This window comes from Caretta caretta, chromosome 1, assembly GCF_965140235.1.
Source record: "Caretta caretta isolate rCarCar2 chromosome 1, rCarCar1.hap1, whole genome shotgun sequence".
NCBI classification, from domain to species: domain Eukaryota; kingdom Metazoa; phylum Chordata; order Testudines; family Cheloniidae; genus Caretta; species Caretta caretta.
In genome coordinates, this window is record NC_134206.1 from 291,844,745 (window position 1) to 291,864,476 (window position 19,732).

The 19,732-nt window shown below is 42.9% G+C and overlaps 1 protein-coding gene across 2 annotated transcripts in view; it reads right to left on the minus strand.

The window, feature by feature from the left end:
• Positions 1-19,371, minus strand: part of RASSF3 (Ras association domain family member 3) — a 171,467-nt gene extending 152,096 nt beyond the window's left edge. The window contains exon 1 of one of the 2 annotated variants that reach the window (XM_048835912.2): positions 18,496-19,371. In XM_048835912.2, coding sequence (XP_048691869.2) covers positions 18,496-18,850 — 355 coding nt within the window. In that variant the 5' untranslated portion in view covers positions 18,851-19,371. Of the gene's footprint in view, positions 1-13,897; positions 13,920-18,495 lie in introns of those variants that run through there. The other variant, XM_075124380.1, reaches the window with a different exon arrangement.
• Positions 19,372-19,732: the final 361 nt, after the last annotated feature.

Genomic DNA, 19,732 nt, shown 5'->3' on the forward strand with positions numbered 1-19,732 from the left:
TCCCAGGCCATGTGGAGGAAAGAAGGAACTGGAGAAGCATTGGCCTGCACAGCCATTTATGCCCTAATTTCAGAGCATGAGCAGGACAACTGCACAGGTGCAGACCAATGGACACTACTTGCTACATATCTCCGGTCTCAGACACATGGAAGGCATGTGTACCCATGTGGGGAATACACATAGGGACTAGCACTCAAAGAAGAACAAACAGGTTAACCTGCAAAATTCAACCTGAAATAAGGTTCAGTTTTTTAACCGTCAGTATTTAACCATTGGAACAAGTAATGTGGTAGACTCTCCATTACTTGAAGACTTTAAATCAAGATTGGATCTCTGTTTCTACAAGATATGCTCTATTTTGGCCATAAGTTTTGGGCACTATGAAGGAACTAGCGGGCAACACTCCAGAGCCTGTATTACACAGAAGTCAGACTAGATAATGATTCCTTCTGGCTTCAGAATCAGAAGGTGGAATCCACAAAGGAATTTAGGCATATCAACGCAGAGCATCATGGCACCTAACTTTTAGGTATCTTGGAAATCACAGGAACAATATTGTGTTCCAAGAAGCCAAGTTAGCATGTAGGCGCCCTATATAATGAATGTGCAGAGACAGGCACCAAAGAAAGTGATCCACAAAAGCTGGCATGCTAGGCGATTCCCTGTCTAAGCTACCCAATGGGAGACAGTGTTTGCTAAGCCCCACCCCTTTCTCAGTGACAGGTGCCTAAATCCAAGCTGTAGGGTGCTGCCTAGTTCTGTCACCAATGCACAAATGGGAACCCCTCTCCTGGTTTAACACTTGCACAGTTTCTCATGGGAATGAGTTAGGTGCTTGCCTTGTTCCAGAAGGAGGAAGTGATGGTGGAGTCCCAGCTTCAATTCCCTCTTCCCTGGAAGAGGGGGAGAAAGGATTGGAATTGGAGTCTCCCACTCTAAGAGAGTTCTAACCACTGACCTATGAGATATTCGGATGTGGGGCTCCCTCGGTCTCTCCTGTTGAAACTATTCTATTCTGGATAAATAAGAAAGAGTGATTGGGCCAGAGAGACAGAGAGAGAGCTACAATGGAACGTCACCCATTAGTTGGGGCATCCATCTGGGGAGCAGAAGACCCTGGGTCCAGCCCCCTTTCTCCAATCACTCTTTCATAAGGCCCTACTTAATTCGTGATATTGCGGATCACGCAATATTACGCTTCCACCGCAATTTTGATGCTGAATTCAGATGCAAGTATGTTACATTTTAACAGTCAGCCCCACGTGTGGCCGGGGCTCCTGCTGTCAGCCCCAGATGCAGCCTGGGCTCCCATTGTCAGCCCCACACACAGCTAGCTTTTCCAGATTACCTCAATTAATAAAGGTCCATTATTACTTTTCCGGGATTTTCCATGTCTTGTCCACAGCTCAGCCACAATTATTTGACAATCATCCTGCAATTCAAGTAGGCCCTTACCCTTTCACTATTTATTCAGAGCACAACTTCAACAGAAGAGACGGAGAGAGACCTGTAATGCTGGTAGACCAGGTGCCAGCTCATGCCAAGGCCCCTCAGTCTCAACTGAACATTGACAAATACATAGCTGGAACCAGCCTGGCCCATCTGTATCTCAGTATTGTTAAAATAGGCATTAGAGTTATAAAAATGTACTTAGTGTTTAGACTTTAAGGAATGCTTGTAAATTGCTGCATGCATTAATCTCACTTATAATATCTGTATTCCGTGTTATATGGTAATACCTGAGTGTTTGCTCTGTAACTGTAAATCACCAGACAGGAGAGAAGCATTAATGAGTGTGCCGGCCAACAAAAGAAGGCCCATTAACACCAGATGAACCATTGTCGAACAGAGGACAAAATACTTGGCTGCCCCCGCCCCATGAAAAGGAGACCTACTGCAGGGCTGTTTCACTGCTGTGTAGACATCTAGGCTTGGGCTGGAGCCCAGACTCTAGGACCCTGGAAGATGGGAGAGTCCCAGAGTGCGGGCTCCAGCCCGAGCCAAGTCAACACAACACACCAATGAAATAGCCCCGCAGCCCAAGACCCATGAGCCCGAGTTGGCTGGCACAGGCCAGCCACAGGTGTCTAGTTGCTATACAGAGATACCCATAGAGTTTGCTTATTACAGAAGCTTCTATTACCTTTTGAAACTTAAGACTGTAACTCATTTGTGCGTGTATGTTTACCTGTTTCAGCCTTGTAAATAACTCTTATTTCCTTTCTCTAGTTAATAAATCTTTAGATAGTTTATTAATTATTATTATTATAATATTGGCTACAAGTGTTGTAGCCATCTACCACAACGACAAGCTTCCCCACTTACCTACTGAATAGCTTTGCTGGATCTATTCACCTGAGCTGAAACAATAGAAATAAGTCAGGTTCCAAGAATGGGGTTCCAGAGCAATGGATCTTCTGGCTGAGCCACGGAGAAGTTGTAAGTCCCCTCCTCCCACCCATGCAACATAAGAAACCCTCTTCTTGACTGGTCATCTCATGTTGCAGCACTACAGGATGATATTTACGTTGCAACATCAAACTATTGTGACACACATTCCTTGCCAGAGCATAATTTCTTAACAGTAACAATCCTATGCCTGTCAAGCCTATGCAGTTGCTATAAAATAAAGACTGAGATAAAGACTATAAAAACTACAGTTCCTGCATATTTGTTCAGCAAATTCCACCACAGATGGTTCAGATTTCCACCTCCACTGTTCACCAGCTCTTAACAGAAACTTTCTCCTAGCAAGTAGCTATATCTTTGTGCTTTTTTTTAAAAAAAAAGGTTTTCTCAGCAGACACACACACACACAGAAGGGATTAAATATTAACCAGCAATCAGTAATCCATGACTCTTCCAGACTCTTGCTTCCATTTAAAAGAGTTTACAAATGAAAATCTACTGTATCTCCCTGCCTCTCAGTAACATAAAACAAGTTGTCATAAAATTTAACAATTTATGCCTTTGTGAATAAACTGGCATAGCTCCAGTGGTGGGATTTTTTGTTTTGTTTTATTTTTGTACTTTTATGTAGGTGTGAGATTAAAGGTCTTTCACACGTATTGGCCCCTATGTTTACCACTGAAATACTGAGATTTCTCATTATTTATATACCAGAAATGTAAATGTCACATTGAAACAAAGAAAATAAAGACGAAGAAGGGAAAGGAGAAAAATGGCAGAAACCTTATAAAAATATTACATGAATTATAGTTATAAGTGAAAGACATAAAAATGTGCTAAAACCAACCAAATTAATACTGCACCTGACAATCATGCTGGTGCACCAAGATGCATTACTTGGTGTATTTAAATCACTGAACACTGAACACCCTGCAGCTGTTCCATACACAATGCTCCTACTGACTTCAGTGGGAGTTACACAAGGAATGGGGCTTTGGGATTAGGAAGTAACCTGTTGTTAAAGTGCCAAAATATTGCCTTCATTTTTTGGGTCCAAAACTGTACAGAAAGCATGTAATGGGAAAGATGGTCTTAACCAGCTTTGTTCTCTTTTATAAACCTATGCAACTTTCTCTGTGCATTTCCTCTCTGTTAACCCATGGAAATTCGAGCATGTGATATGTTAATGCTGACCAAAGGAGCCATTTTGTCCTGGGGGATGGCAGAACAATGAATAGCATGGATGTACCAGTTCTCCCTGCAGCTGGCCCACGGCAGTTGTAGAGCCATAGTACCATGTCCTTGACTCTCTTGTGCACTGGGAATGCCATCAGGTCAACACCCTAGAGTTTTTTAGGTACGCCTTCTCCTGTGGGAGGGGATGATACGGCCAAAAGTGTTTAATACAACAGGATCTCTATAAACCCAGTCAAATAACAAATCTTTCAAGTTGAGGAAGGAATAAATATTATTTAGATATCCTGAGATATATTACTTATTATTATAGCCTGAAAAACACTTCTAAAATAAAGACTTAAACAAAGAATTGAGTCTCATACTATATAGCTGTGTCCATGTCCAGTCCTGCCACTGTAGTAAACCAAAAATGATTTCAAGTACTCTGGCAGTGTGATCTAGTGCAGTGTTTCTCAACCTTTTGGATACCATGGACCAGCTTGATGCCTTCCTAAACTGTATCAGGGAGATCTCAGGGACTGACGCCAGTCCACGGACCAGTCGTTGAGAAACACTGATCTGGTGGACTCAGTCCAGGGCAGACAAACAGAAACTCAAGTTCTAGTCCCAATTCTAATGAACCTTGGTGAGTCTGCGTGAGTCATTTAACCTCTTTTGTTTTTCCAATGTTCACTTCTGTAAAATGGGACTATATCAGCCTGGGATTCAAGGCAAGCCTCTCTACTTCCTTTCCCTCCTAACCTACTCCCTCCAGGATTAAACCTTCAGGCCATCTGCTTGAGAGTCATAAATACTCTAGATTTTCCCCCCACCCCCCACCCCAAGGATTCCTTCAGGAGCCTTTCTACTCCCTGCTACTCCCTCCCCTAACTCCACTGAGCTACTTGCTGACTTTTCTGAAGATAGAAAATCACACTGCAAAGTACAACTTTAACTTCAACCAGTTAATTTATTTTTATTTGTTTATACTGTGCACTGTACAGTATAAAAGCTGATTTTTTATAACTCACAATGTAAATATACAGGAGAAGTTTGCTTGCATTTTTTATAAGGTAAGTAACTTGGAGTATGTGATTTATTTTGTATTATTTGGTGTTTGGAATGTGAAGATGTCAAGCCAGAATAGTGATAATGCTGAAACGAAAGTTAGAGAGGGTATACATACGTTGATGTGGTTAAGTATGATGGTAATGGACTAATTCTTGGGAAATGATGTGGTGCTTCACATTGCAACTTTAACATTCTTTAAGGTAGTTTGTTGTAGATGTACTCTTGTGTGTGTGTGTACGAATTAAATATGAATTAAACATGAAAAGCTGTTAATGGATTAAAAGAGAGCATTATAATGGAAACAGCAAATTAATCTTAATTTTAGCCAGCTATCAGGTGCTGTTGTCATAGTAATAATAATTAATAATAAGTGACTGGTATTTGATTTGACAGTCAGCAAGAAAAGTCACTCTTGTAAGCAGTTCCATTCTAGAATACACAGGAAAATAAAGCCAAAGGCTAGGACTGGAGAGGGGATATTGAGCAGTCTTATAATATGATTTGACACATAGCATTAGACTCAGTGGATGATAGATCACCTTGCCTGTAGACTTTGGTTTACTCTGTGCCAAAATGAGATTTCTCTTTGGGAGCTTGCACAGAGCTATCTACAAAGGGAACGGGGTCAAAGATAGAAAACAGAAAATATTACTGTGTTAACCATGAAGCCTATCACCTATCAATTAGAGATTATAGTTCTTATATTATTGCATTCTAATTTGGTCAGTTTAAGACAAAATTAGTTTGAACCTACTTTACTTAGTGTAATACTGTAAGTATCCTTTTTTGAAGCTTGCATTTGGAGTTTTGAGACACTAATGAGCAAAACCAAAAAGGTGTTTGTCAGTATTCAGAGCCAGCTAGGAAAAACTAAACTGTCAGCCCAAAACTCCATCCAGACAAATAAAGTGTCATTATTTACTTCCTGAGAGACGTTGCCAACCTACACTTAAATATCCTGATAAGTCCATCCAATGAGATAGCACACTGATCTCCCACCTCAATTTCATTATCAGTCAGCAGGATTGAGGCCCTGTTGTGCTAGATGTTGTACAAATACATCTGTCCTGAAAAGCTTACTTCCCATAAAGCTTACTACTGCCCTAGGACAATCAGAGAGAGAGAACCACTGCAAAAGTGGCTTCTGTAGCCATGTTAGGAGGGAGAAAGATTAACAAGGGGAAGGAAGAAACTGTCCAAGAGAAAAGGAGGGAGGAGAGAACTTGACAAGGGGAGAAGAGAAATGATGGATCCACTACAATTAAGTGCTGAATGGCCTGGAGCCCATTAGGCCAAATGACCAAGTAGCAGAACACTTTCTCTACTAAATATTGAGCAGCATTAATTGCTGTGTAACAATAGTAAAATAAAATATTCTGAATGCAAGTATGACCCATACACAATGCAATTTGATTTTCAAAAAACATTTTTGGGATATTTCTAATGTGGAGAATCTGGATCTTGTAAGACAATTCACCTAAGAAAAAACTAAACAACCCTTTCTAGTTTGATCCAGAGGCTGTTTCAGTTCTCACTCTGTAGAATAACATTTTAAGAGCGCGCCTGGAGCCTAAATTGCTATTGTATAAAATTCAAGAGTACGTTATACACATTTGTTTCAAAGAGAAAAAAATAAATATTTTTGAGAGGAACATGTTAAAAACACTTAAGCTTTCCCTCTCCACAATCTACCTTCACTTCTTCAGGAGAGGACCTCAACCTTGTTACTAATTAGGAGGCATTTAGAATACCCTGATACACACTGGGTTTTTATTTGTTTGTCTGTTTGATTTAGGTGTTTTTCTTTTTCCCACACACCAAAAAGACTTCTGGTTACATACATATTCTACGTATTGAAGGAGAATATCTAAATCTTGAATCATAGAATATCAGGGTTGCAAGGGACCTCAGGAGGTCATCTAGTCCAACCCCCTGCTCAAAGCAGGACCAATCTCCAAATAGCCCCCTCAAGGATTGAACTCACAACCCTGGGTTTAGCAGGCCAATGCTCAAACCACTGAGCTATCGCTCCCCCCCTTATATTCCTTTAATCTGCACTGAGCTTGTTATGCTTCAGTAATAGCTTTCTACTGAATATTCTGAGTATCATCATAAAATACTGTTAAAAATTAAACTTGGCTCCTTTATCCCAGGATAGCAGGGTCTGCAAGTGCTATGAGGATATTAATGAGCTCTTCACATCCTTCTCCACCACATCCTTCTGGTGGAAAAATGCAATGTCACCAATGAGCTCCAAAAGAAACTATGCCAGACCTCTAATGTCCAATGAAGATTGAGTGAACAAGGATCCTTTTGTGGATGAGAAGGGGAAAATGGAAGATCCTCTGAATCAGAGAGAGAGAAATGCAAATAGGAGATTCTTGTTTGGGGCATTTCAACTGTAATAGACAAACCAGCACCCTACTATAACCCAATACTCTTTATGCAGCATAACGTAACAATCAAATCTAAGCAGTAAGGAAAGAACTAAAGAATATAAAAGGAACTACAAAATGGACCCTCAATCCTGCAATCAGATCTGCCAGCATGGAAGTCAATTGAGTTCTCCAAGGGAGCAGGGGTCTGGCTGTGCAAAGATCTCTGCAGCATCAGGGCCCAAGAAAGTCTATATAGCCCAAGTTTGACATATCTTTTAGGCTGTGTCTACCCTAAGGGCTTCTGCCAACATAGCTATGTTCGTCAAGCAACAGACCTCTTCACACCCCTGACCAACACAGCTGTGCTGGCTTAGTGTAGATGCAGCTATACCAGCAAAGATTTTACCAGTATTACTTGTCTTGTATATATTTAATTTCATATACAGAGTATGGTCTTCAGAAGCACTAGATTTCATTTCATAAGTGCCAGCTTTTAAACTGAGTGTCTGGCAGTTCCCAGAACTGCTTCATCACTTAATGCTTAAAAGGAATGGCTTATTCTTAACTGATGACGCCTCTAAATATCATCTGATTTAATCTTTTCCTAAAGTTGGGACTCTCCTCTGTATAGACAGTTAGGTTCCCTAACTTGTCTTTGTTCAGATATGCAATGATTTGCATATTTTAAAAGTATACTTATAATAATCACAAAATATAGCATATGGAAATACACACCCATGCTGTTAATAAGGCCAAAAAAAAAACAAAACATTTAATCACCATGGATAAATTACCTGAAAATAATCAGTGACATTTTTCTATGATTTAATGAACCAGTGTATTATAAATAATAATGCCAACCTCCAGACTGAGGAAAGGGAAAAAGAAAAACTATTCCAGAGATGTGTGCACTAGGAAATGTAGAGCTAGTATATACAAAATCACTCACTTTACCCCCATTGCAACAAGCATGCATCCACTCTGTGACATTGCACTCCATATGATTTTATGACAATATGCTGATGAGTGTGAATATAATGTAACTGGAATATGCTTAATGCAAAAGGTCTCTTATAAGGTATTATTACAAAGCTTATAATCTACTGAGTGTGGGTCATCCAATTTGTATAAATGTACCATTCTTGTATCTGAAACTAGAAATATGAAATATAAACTCTGAGGTCCTATTGTAATTATGCAAAGTGTGGGCCATTAATGGTGGTTTGCAATCTTGATGGCTCCTATCAACTAGGACAACTAGTTGTAAATGGCTCTGTTTACTTGCAAACCTTCCTGTGAGTCAGGCCAGGAAGAATGAAGGCTTGCAGTCTCCCAGGACATGTGACCATGTCACCTGGTACTGGAATCCATCTTAAACCTGCTTTTCCATTTAGGAGGGGGGGCAGGGTCCCAGAGAAACAAAATATTCCTGCCTTGTGCCAAAGCTATATAAGGGGGTAGAACAGAAAAAAAGGGTCTGCAGTCTTGAGAAATCCCCTATCTACCACCTGAGCTGGAACAAGGACTGTACCGGGGAAAGGATTGGGCCCAGACTACAAAGGAGTCTAGTCTGTGAAAGAAGCTTATTGGAATACATCTGAGGGTAAGATTTACCTGCATTTCGTTTCGTACTTTATTAGGCTTAGACTTTCATGTTTTTGTTTTATTTTGCTTGGTAATTTACTTAGTTCTGTCTGTTATTACTTGGAACCACTTAAATCCTACTTGTTATACTTAATAAAATCACTTTTGTTTATTAATTAACCCAGAGTAAGCAATTAATTCCTGGGGGAGTAAACAGCTGTGCATCTCTCTCTATCAGTGTTACAGAGGGTGGACAATTTATGAGTTTACCCTGTATAAGCTTTATACAGAGTAAAATGGATTTATTTGAGGTTTGGATCCGATTGGGAGCTGGGTGTCTGGGTGCTAAAGACAGGAGAACTTCTTAAGCTGTTTTCAGTTAAGTCTGCAGCTTTTGGGGGATGTGGTTGAGACCTGGGTCTGTGTTTGCAGCAGGCTAGCCTGTCTGGCTCAACAAGACAAAGTACTGAAGCTGGCAGGGAAAATGGGCTCAGAGGTAGTCTCAGCACATCAGGTGGCAGTCCCAAGGGGGTCTCTGTGACCAAACCCATCACACAATCCATGAACCAGATTAAAAAATGTTGTTCTTCCAAACTCACAAACAATATTCCAACTCCTGGCAGCCTAAAGTTAAGAATCTGTCTTTTCCACCTAACAACAATTTAAACACCTATTTTTTTCCCAAATGCCAGAACAGGTCACATGATACAAGAACACCACATTTTTTACATAACATTAAATTATGATGCCAATAGCAAAACACAAGCAATTAGTGATTATTACTTCATTGAATTCTTACATTCAATATTTTGGATCTTTAAAAAAAAAAAGACAAAAACTGTATTTTATTATAATTCATTAAATCAAGTTAGTTTCAATCTGAATAATCCAGACCACACAAGTCTCAAACCAATTTGTCCGTACAGGTCAAATTAGACAACAGCATTATGCATATCTGGAGTATCTGTTTATTTCCTTAATCTGGAAAATTAGGAATGGGAAGGCTAGGAGGGCTGTGTGCAGCTCTGGTCTCCTAAAAAATGAAAGACTTCTATTGAAAAGTAACCCAAAACAGCAACAAGGGCTCAACCACAAAGTCCCTTGTTAACAGAAGTAGTTCATAACACTTGATTTGTCTTTCTGGGCTGATGTCCTTCCAGGTAAAGATACAATCAGTGTTGTTTTAGTTTATTCTAAGAAATACGATCTGCTTCTTTGCTGATTGAGTAATGTGCACCTTGTCCCTTTGCTTCTGAAATTGAAGAACTTTTTCCTTTGAATTGTAGGTTTCAATCCTGATCTTATTCATTCAAGTTGTTCAAAAATATGTTTCAGTCTGTATCAGATGTCTGAAAACAAAGTTACAAGACTTTTGGGTAGGGGGTTGGACTAGATGACCTCCTGAGGTCCCTTCCAACCCTGATTTTGTATGATTCCCCCCAAAACATCAGGTTCCTTAGTATTTAGTTGTGAGGGAGCCAGATGCAGCAGGGGCAGTCTCCTAGCAACACACTGGACACAGCTGATCTTTACAGGGGCTGACTAATTGACTGCACTTCCTGATTGATGGAGGGGTGGAGCTAACTACTATTAAACCCAGCAACAGCCACAACTTGCTGACTGCTCAATGTGTTTCCTAGCCACAGTAGTGCTTGGTCCTGCTTCCTGTGCCTCCTCCTGCCCAACCTGCTCTTATGCCTGCATCAGACCCTACCCTTCTCCATCCTTGATACCCCCTGGCTCTGCTTCCTGACCAAGTCTCTGGCTCAGGTATTTGGCTTCTGATCATGGTTCTGACCCTCTCAGTTCTGCTCTTGACCATGCCCTGGGGTATCCTGTGGCCCTGATTCTTGGCTCTGCTCTAAACTCCAGGCCTGGCTAGCCCCATGGCTCTGACCATTAGCCCTGACTGAGTTCTGACCTGCCATCCCGGTCATGTCCTTGACAGTCCTTCAGGCAATGTAGTAATTCTGTATTATTATTTGTACTGTGGTAGGGCCCAAAAGCCTCAATGAAGATCATGGTCCCATTGTGCTAAATACAACAGACACAAAGACAATCCCTGATACAAAGATCTTGCAGTCATTTTCTCTTAGTTGGTACTACATGCATGCCTGTGCGCACACACTATTTTAGTGCATTGTCTTGATATGGCCATAAAGAACTTGCTGAGTTAATTTTATTTTGACATTCTCCTTAATTGTATGTTCCTTTGTCTACAGTGAGAGCACCTCAAACTCTGATGTTGTCTGAACTGTCAAACCAAACAGATTTGATCCTGGTCATAAGTTGGATGGATGGAAAAAACTTTAAAAAAGAAAACAAAAAACCCCAAACAAAAAAAACCCAACCACCTCTGGTGATCCTGGAATATCTTGGTGATTTGGTCCATGGTTACTTCTTTTCCAGTAGCATACCAATGATCCAGCTGGGAGATGCTGCTGTGTTGGAGGTGCTGACTTTCAAATGAGACATACAACAACCCTTGTGGCCATTAGAGAACCCAAGACATTTTTGGCAAAAGTAAGGCTGTTAGTCCTGACATCTTAGTCTAGTTTTTGTTTAGGTAAACTACATTGTGATGAACTAAATTATCTGAGTTTTAATATAATGTTGTTGTTTTTCACTTCCTTTTCTAAAATGTCGTGTAATGGTGTGGTCTACTGTTTAACACACTGGGTACATACCATTTTAGTGGTGGGTAAAGTGAGTTTTAAAGCATTTAGGAATTCCTCTGACTGCTAAATTCTGTATAACTATGGAAACATTTATAGGTTATTGGAATTGCAATATCAGACCTAGCCTGCTAGACAGCCAGTCCTCCCTCTGCTTCAGCTGTCAGAACATCTCATTGTTGAATTGTGGCAATATAACACAAGTGAGTTCCCCTTGCAGGATTCAATGATACAGTGGTAAAAATGCCTGGACCTTGCAACTTCCACCATTGCTACTACTGTACTGGCATAGCTGTACTGGTAAGGTAACGCCCTTCTCTTCATGTGCCAATATATTTATGCTGTATCTAATAATTTTCACTCCATGCATCTGAAGAAGTGGGGATTTTTACCCACGAAAGCTTATGCCCAAATAAATCTGTTCATCTTTAAGGTGCCACCAGACTCCTCGTTGTGTTTGTGGATACAGACTAACATGGCTACCCCTCTGATACTTGCACTGATAGAGATCTCTCTGTCTACATTGGCACAATTGGACCCAGTCTCACTACTGTACTTTAATCACAAGACTATCCTGCCTCTCCAAATACCACAGCTGATGGAGGGGAATTCATACTTGGGAATACTCACATATATACTCTACAAATAGTCAGTCAGTTTTTTGGGAACTAGAGTAGAGTGAAAGATCGGAACCCTGATGTCTCTTTGTGTGCCCCCTACTTCTTGTTGCTGATTCATTTAATTTTCACCACGATAGTTACAAAATGCAACTCAATCTGGCAACAAGAAGGAAGATGAGGAGGAGCTGAGGAAAGGAGTGGCGATAACTTGCCTCTAGAATGTCACTAGGGGAGACTTACACATCCAAATATTGTGTAAATATAGACATATCTTAAGAGTGAGGAGATCTGAATTTTAGTTCTGGCTCTATCAGAGATGATTTTCCCAAAGCCACAGAAGACAATAACCTCTCTATCTCAGCTTCCCAATAAATAAAATGGGAATTATAATAGCATGGGTAAACTCATTAATGGTCCAGATCCTCAGCAGGTTCAAATCAGTGTATTTAAGTTAGTGAATATATGACAATTGATAGCAGGTGAGGACCTGGCCCAATGTTTAGAAAGTGTTGTAAGATCCTCAAATGGAAGGGATGATAGATAAATATAAACCATTACTATTGGATCTAGTTTAGTTTCAGTCCTCTAAATACTTGCAGAAGGGTAGGCTGTAAAAAATATGATGCTGATGGCCATGGTATGTAATTACCATTTTCCAGTTTTGACGTAAAATCATTCACCATGTGCTTGCTTTTCCCAGCCCCCATCCTTTCTCCAGGATTTTCTAGTATTTTGGGCTTTGGTTTGAGTTCATGCTGAAAAAAATAAAGCCAATGACTGCCTCAATACAAGAAAAATATTACAAAACTATGATGTATCAGCTTCTTGAAATATCTGTGTATCTGAGCTATTGTTTACAGCTTTTAAAAAGATGTATTCATGTAGAGGTTATAAATTATTTATCTGCCCGTTTCCTGTGCTACTGAAACCGCAATTTGACAGAACTGCTTGAAGTACTGTAAGTCATAAAGATGGAGCTAGTTTTAGAGAAGATATAATCACTGAAAGCTGTGTCTGTGCAAGGAAAGTTTCGCTGGAGGATATATTATCAAGGCTGAAATCTTAAGGGTTTTTTTCCTGCTAGCAACAGAATATTTGATCCATCACATAAGCTAATAAATACCACATTTTTTTTAAAATGTCAATTTTTATATAAAAACATTATGGGTCCTCTCATAATTATACCAAACCTAAATTTTTTTCACACACAGTCAAGTTATATAGAGTCTAATTCAAACCAATAGCGTCCTGCATAAAGCTGGAGCGCCAAGGAGAATAATTAAAGCAACTCTTACTCTTTAACAGAAAACAATACAAGTTTACTACCATCTCTTCAGCCAGAATGGAATGTTATATAAGAAAATTATCCTTTGATCTTTCTGTCCTTCCCTGAGTTTCAAATATCAGGTGCTAATCGAAGGCAAAGGAGATTATGGTTCATGCAGTCTAACACTTCAGTCCACTAAGGATAACACTAGGTTAATCTCAGTAGCACAGAATGACAACTCTTTCAGTTTTTTGAACTGGAACTATTTCACTAAGAATGGATCTCACAGCAAGCATCATACAAGGAGACCTTTGCCCCTCAATATACTGTATACAAGTATTAAAACTGAATAAGATGCATAGGGGTGTTGATACAATAGCAGCTAAAGCAGAAGCAGTGAACGGATATGGAGACAACTACCCTCTCATTAGCCTTTTCCTTGTCTTCACTGGCTTTTTCCCTAAAATTTCCCAGTGTTGCCAACCCTATTGCACCCCCCCTCAGTGGGAGATGTAGTTTAGACAAGGTAGCTCTCACATTGTCTAGACTTGCTCAGATCAGGATTAGATGGCATGATGGTAAAAATGCAAGCAACTCACCGTGTGCAATAAAACGCCCACTGTTCCTACCACCATTAGGACTACAGTACTGTAAGCAATAAAGTGAAATTTTAGAAACAAAGGCTAGTCTAATCACAAGCATAGAGGTGGGCCTTACCAAACATGGTAGAGCGACATTGGTAGGACAGTGCGGGGGAGCTCGCACTGCAGCAGCTCATCCTACTCCTGTTATGTGACAAAAAGAAAACTTCAGGCTGCAAGGATGTTAAGCTAGCATTGTTCACAAGCACTAAATTAAAAATTTTAAACAGAACATTTTCCTAAAATAACAAACAACAACAAGGAGGTGTGTGTATGTACTTTATATTACAGTTTTGTAATTAAAATGAAAGAACTGAAGAATGGAAAAATTAGTTAGTATTTCAGCTGGTAGAAGAAAAGAACATCTGAGTCTAAAATGAGTTATGAGAAGCTGAAGACTAGCTAGTGAAAGTGCACAAATTAGAAACCTAGTTAATGGCATATTGTCTCTATAGAGGACACATGAAAACTCAAGTGTATGGGAGTTGACTACAGTATATGACTACTCTTCATAGAATCATAGAATCATAGAATATAAGGGTTGGAAGGGACCCCAGAAGGTCATCTAGTCCAACCCCCTGCTCAAAGCAGGACCAATTCCCAGTTAAATCATCCCAGCCAGGGCTTTGTCAAGCCTGACCTTAAAAACCTCTAAGGAAGGAGATTCTACCACCTCCCTAGGTAACGCATTCCAGTGTTTCACCACCCTCATAGTGAAAAAGTTTTTCCTAATATCCAATCTAAACCTCCCCCACTGTAACTTGAGACCATTACTCCTCGTTCTGTCATCTGATACCATTGAGAACAGTCTAGAGCCATCCTCTTTGGAACCCCCTTTCAGGTAGTTGAAAACAGCTATCAAATCCCCCCTCATTCTTCTCTTCTGCAGGCTAAACAATCCCAGCTCCCTCAGCCTCTCCTCATAACTCATATGTTCCAGACCCCTAATCATTTTTGTTGCCCTTCGCTGGACTCTCTCCAATTTATCCACATCCTTCTTGAAGTGTGGGGCCCAAAACTGGACACAGTACTCCAGATGAGGCCTCACCAATGTCGAATAGAGGGGAACGATCACGTCCCTCGATCTGCTCGCTATGCCCCTACTTATACATCCCAAAATGCCATTGGCCTTCTTGGCAACAAGGGCACACTGCTGACTCATATCCAGCTTCTCGTCCACTGTCACCCCTAGGTCCTTTTCCGCAGAACTGCTGCCTAGCCATTCGGTCCCTAGTCTGTAGCTGTGCATTGGGTTCTTCCGTCCTAAGTGCAGGACCCTGCACTTATCCTTATTGAACCTCATCAGATTTCTTTTGGCCCAATCCACCAATTTGTCTAGGTCCCTCTGTATCCTATCCCTCCCCTCCAGCGTATCTACCACTCCTCCCAGTTTAGTATCATCCGCAAATTTGCTGAGAGTGCAATCCACACCATCCTCCAGATCATTTATGAAGATATTGAACAAAACCGGCCCCAGGACCGACCCTTGGGGCACACCACTTGATACCGGCTGCCAACTAGACATGGAGCCATTGATCACTACCCGTTGAGCCCGACAATCTAGCCAGCTTTCTACCCACCTTGTAGTGCATTCATCCAGCCCATACTTCCTTAACTTGCTGACAAGAATACTGTGGGAGACCGTGTCAAAAGCTTTGCTAAAGTCAAGAAACAATACATCCACTGCTTTCCCTTCATCCACAGAACCAGTAATCTCATCATAGAAGGCGATTAGATTAGTCAGGCATGACCTTCCCTTGGTGAATCCATGCTGGCTGTTCCTGATCACTTTCCTCTCATGCAAGTGCTTAAGGATTGATTCTTTGTACAGATAATGTGCAAGAATTGGGTAGTACCCCTTCAAAGAGGTTGCTGGCCCTCTAGTGGCCCTCATTTGTCTTTTGTGTTTCAGAAGTTACCACAACCCAGCCACAGCAGCAGTGTATATATGTAGCTAGGGCGCTTGGCCTTACATGTTGTGTATAGTTATTTGGATCCTACTGTGCCCATGTGGTTCCTTCACATTAGGTTTGTTGTGTAAACAGCAAAAATACATATCAGTACCCCTCTGAAGAAACCTGAACCAGTGTCCTATCCCATCTCAATTCCTAATTTTAATACACATAAACAGAAAAAAGGCATTTTCAGTGTTAACATCAGATTACAAATGTGGTCCTAAAATGACAAAAATTAGCAAGTGGCTGCAAGGGCAAGTGTAGTATCTGAAGCTACTTTTAACTCATTTTGTAAAACTGAGTAGGCTTCAGACTGATGGTATCTTTTCAACGAACTTAAGATACTTACTGCAGAAAACCAGATCGAGGGATGTACCACAAACCTGTCCATGTTTCAGAGTAACAGCCGTGTTAGTCTGTATTCGCAAAAAGAAAAGGAGTACTTGTGGCACCTTAGAGACTAACCAATTTATCTGAGCATAAGCTTTCGTGAGCTACAGCTCACTTCATCGGATGCATACTGTGGAAAGTTTAGAAGATCTTATTATATACACACAAAGCATGAAACAATACCTCCTCCCACCCCACTCTCCTGCTGGTAATAGCTTATCTAAAGTGATCACACTCCTTACAATGTGTATGATAATCAAGTTGGGCCATTTCCAGCACAAATCCAGGTTTTCTCCCCCCCTTCCCCCCCCTCACAAACTCACTCTCCTGCTGGTAATAGCTTATCCAAAGTGACCACTCTCCTTACATTGTATATGATAATCAAGGTGGGCCATTTCCAGCACAAATCCAGGGTTTAACAAGAACGTCTGGGGGGGGGGGGTAGGAAAAAACAAGGGGAAATAGGCTACCTTGCATGAGTGGCTTAGTCATTATGCAAGGTAGCCTATTTCCCCTTGTTTTTTCCTACCCCACCCCCAGACGTTCTTGTTAAACCCTGGATTTGTGCTGGAAATGGCCCACCTTGATTATCATATACAATGTAAGGAGAGTGATCACTTTAGATAAGCTATTACCAGCAGGAGAGTGAGTTTGTGGGGGGGGGGGGAGAAAACCTGAATTTGTGCTGGAAATGGCCCAACTTGATTATCATACACATTGTAAGGAGAGTGATCACTTTAGATAAGCTATTACCAGCAGCAGAGTGGGGTGGGGGGAGGTATTTTTTCATGCTTTGTGTGTATATAATAAGATCTTCTAAACTTTCCACAGTATGCATCCGATGAAGTGAGCTGTAGCTCACGAAAGCTTATGCTCAAATAAATTGGTTAGTCTCTAAGGTGCCACAAGTACTCCTTTTCTTTTTGCAAACCTGTCCACGGTGTCAGTGATCTGAAGAAAACACATTTGTCTGGACTGAATCTCAGGACTGCTTCAGGGAAGGTTAGTTTGGTCCATAGCACACACTTCCATAAATTATATCACAAATCTGTTGTATCTAAGGTATGTACTATGGTGTTCTGCTAAAAGGAGGAAGTATAGATTGAAAATTGGGTTGCAAAACGGCTCTACTAAGCAAGATAAAATTAGTTTCAGAGCACCAAGTTAAAAACCACCTCAGATCTCCTTCCAGTCTTCACACACAAAATCAAGTTCACAGAGCATAACTATTGTTTTCTTTCTAGTGGTTTTGTTATATGTACAAACTTTCAAAAACACACCTATACAAATATATGAAGTATGCTATCGGAGCAATGACAAAATAAAAATGAGACTGAAAATGATGGAGATGTAGCTAAAACTAGTTGAGATCTCAAGAAAATGGTTGTACTTAAAACCCAATAGTTGGCTTTCCTCTTCCCCACATCAGAAATAATACAAAAATAAAACCCTGCTACCGGAAAACATGCTGCAAGGACAACCCTGTGATGGCAGAGGGATGAACTAGATGACCTAATACATTTTCCTTCTCTAATTTCTAGAATATGAAAAATTATAATAATTACAATGATTCTACCTACAACAGTTCTGGGTAATACAGAAGTCAGAGCTGGGCAAGATCTAGAAAATCATAATCCATTCCTCTGCCAATATAAAATTGTTCCCTACTGTGTGTTTTCAGTTTTTTGTCTAGTCTAGTTTTAAGTGTTCCAAGTCATGAAGCTCCCACCACGCCCTTTGGGTAACTATTCCACAGGAACAGATCTCAACATTAGCCAGTTTTTCCTGATGTACAACCTAAATGTTTCTGTTAAATTCCACCCTATTACTCAGTCACCCTGTATTTCCTTGTAACCACCCTAAGCAGCTTCTTGCCCTCCTAAGTGTTTACACCAGCAAATACTTGTAGATATTTCTCATGTCATTAGATGCCTTACAATCCTATTTCATAACTTGTCACCTGGCTTAAGCACAACTGTGACCAAACTAGGTTCCCAGTCAGCTTTAGCTGGTTCATGTCAGGTACCCAACCATGTTCAAAGGCCCTGTGCAAGGCGAGGTACAGACCTAGACCATGGAATTTTGTTTGAACATGGCGCTAACCCAACATCGCCCTGTTCCTGGCGGGGGAAGGAGAGGAACAGAAAGGAGGAGAAGGGGGGAAGGAGGAAAGCTGAGACCACTGGAGAAGAGGGGGTGAGAAAAGCAGAAGGAGAAGAGGAGGCAGGACAAGACGAGGGAAGGGGGAAGAGAGAAGACGCCAAGGGCAGGGGAGAGGGCGGGGGAGGCCACCAGCGCTGGAGGGCTGGAGGGGGGGGGAGGCTCTCACCCGCGCACCGCAGGCTCTGGGAGAAGATGAAGTGGCAGCAGAAGTCGCACCAGGTCCTCACCGCCTCCTGCAGCCTGAAGCGGTGCCGCTGCCCTTCGGGCTCGGGCTCGAAGATGGTCCGGACGTGGCGGGGGCGCTGCGGGCCGGGTCGCCGGCGGCCGCAGAGCGGGCCCGGGGCTGCGGCTCTGCCCGCGCAGGGCTGCGGCGGCTGCTGCTCCCCCAGCGGCATGAAGAGCTCCAGGGCCGGCAGCGCGGGGGGCCCGGCCGCCCGGGGCGCCCTCACCACCGGCACTCGCGGCAGCCTCCTCCTCTTCGCCCGCGGGAGCCCGCCGGGCTCGGGGGCCGCCGCCGCCATGCGCAGCCCGCAGCTTCGGGAGGCGCCTCAGGCAGGACGCGCCGCCCGGGCTCGCCCGGCTGCAGCCGCCCAGGCAGGAGGCACCGCGCAGCCTGTGGCTGCACCTGCCCAGGGCGGGCGCTGAGCAGACCAGGGCCGAGCCCCGTCCATCCTCTGCCAGCGCCTGGGCTGGGAGGCGGGACTGGGGTCACAGGGCCCCTCTGCCAGTGCCCAGGGGAGTGTGTGTGTGTGTGGGGGGGGTCGTGTCCCACGCTGCCTCCTCCCCGGGAATCAGGTGTCACCACAGCCAGGGCAGCGCTCGGAGACGGCGGCCGGATCCGGTGTCACAGAGCCCCCTCCCTCCTCTGCCCGGCCCTGCTGGTGGGCGCGGAGCAGCTGGAGGGCAGGGACCCGGTTTACTCGTGTCAGTTACTGTGACGGGCTGTTCAGCCTCGGAAGGGGCATGAACAGACGGCACCGTGCAGAGGGCATGAGAGGTCCGAGGACTCTCCGACCAGAAAAATGGCACGTGGCCACATAGACGCCTAGGACTGGAAGGGACCTGGAGACGTCATCCAGTCCAGCCCCCTGCACTCAGGGCCTTCTAAGTATGATCCCGGGGTGGGCAAACTAGGGCCAGGGGCCGTATCCGGCCCGCCAGCCGCTTTAATCCGGCCCTCTGGCTCCCGCTGGGGAGTGGGGTCTGGGGCTTGCCCCCTCCGGCGCCGCAGTCAGGGAGCAGGGTCCGGGGCCGCGCCACGGGAGGGTCCTGGAAGCAGCTGCACGGTCCCCCCCCTCCGGCTCCTACGTCATAGGGGCAGTCAGGGGCCTCCGCTCTGCAGGCTGCCCGCGCCCCAAGCACCGCCCCTGCAGCTCCCATTGGCCGGGAGCCAAAGCCAATGG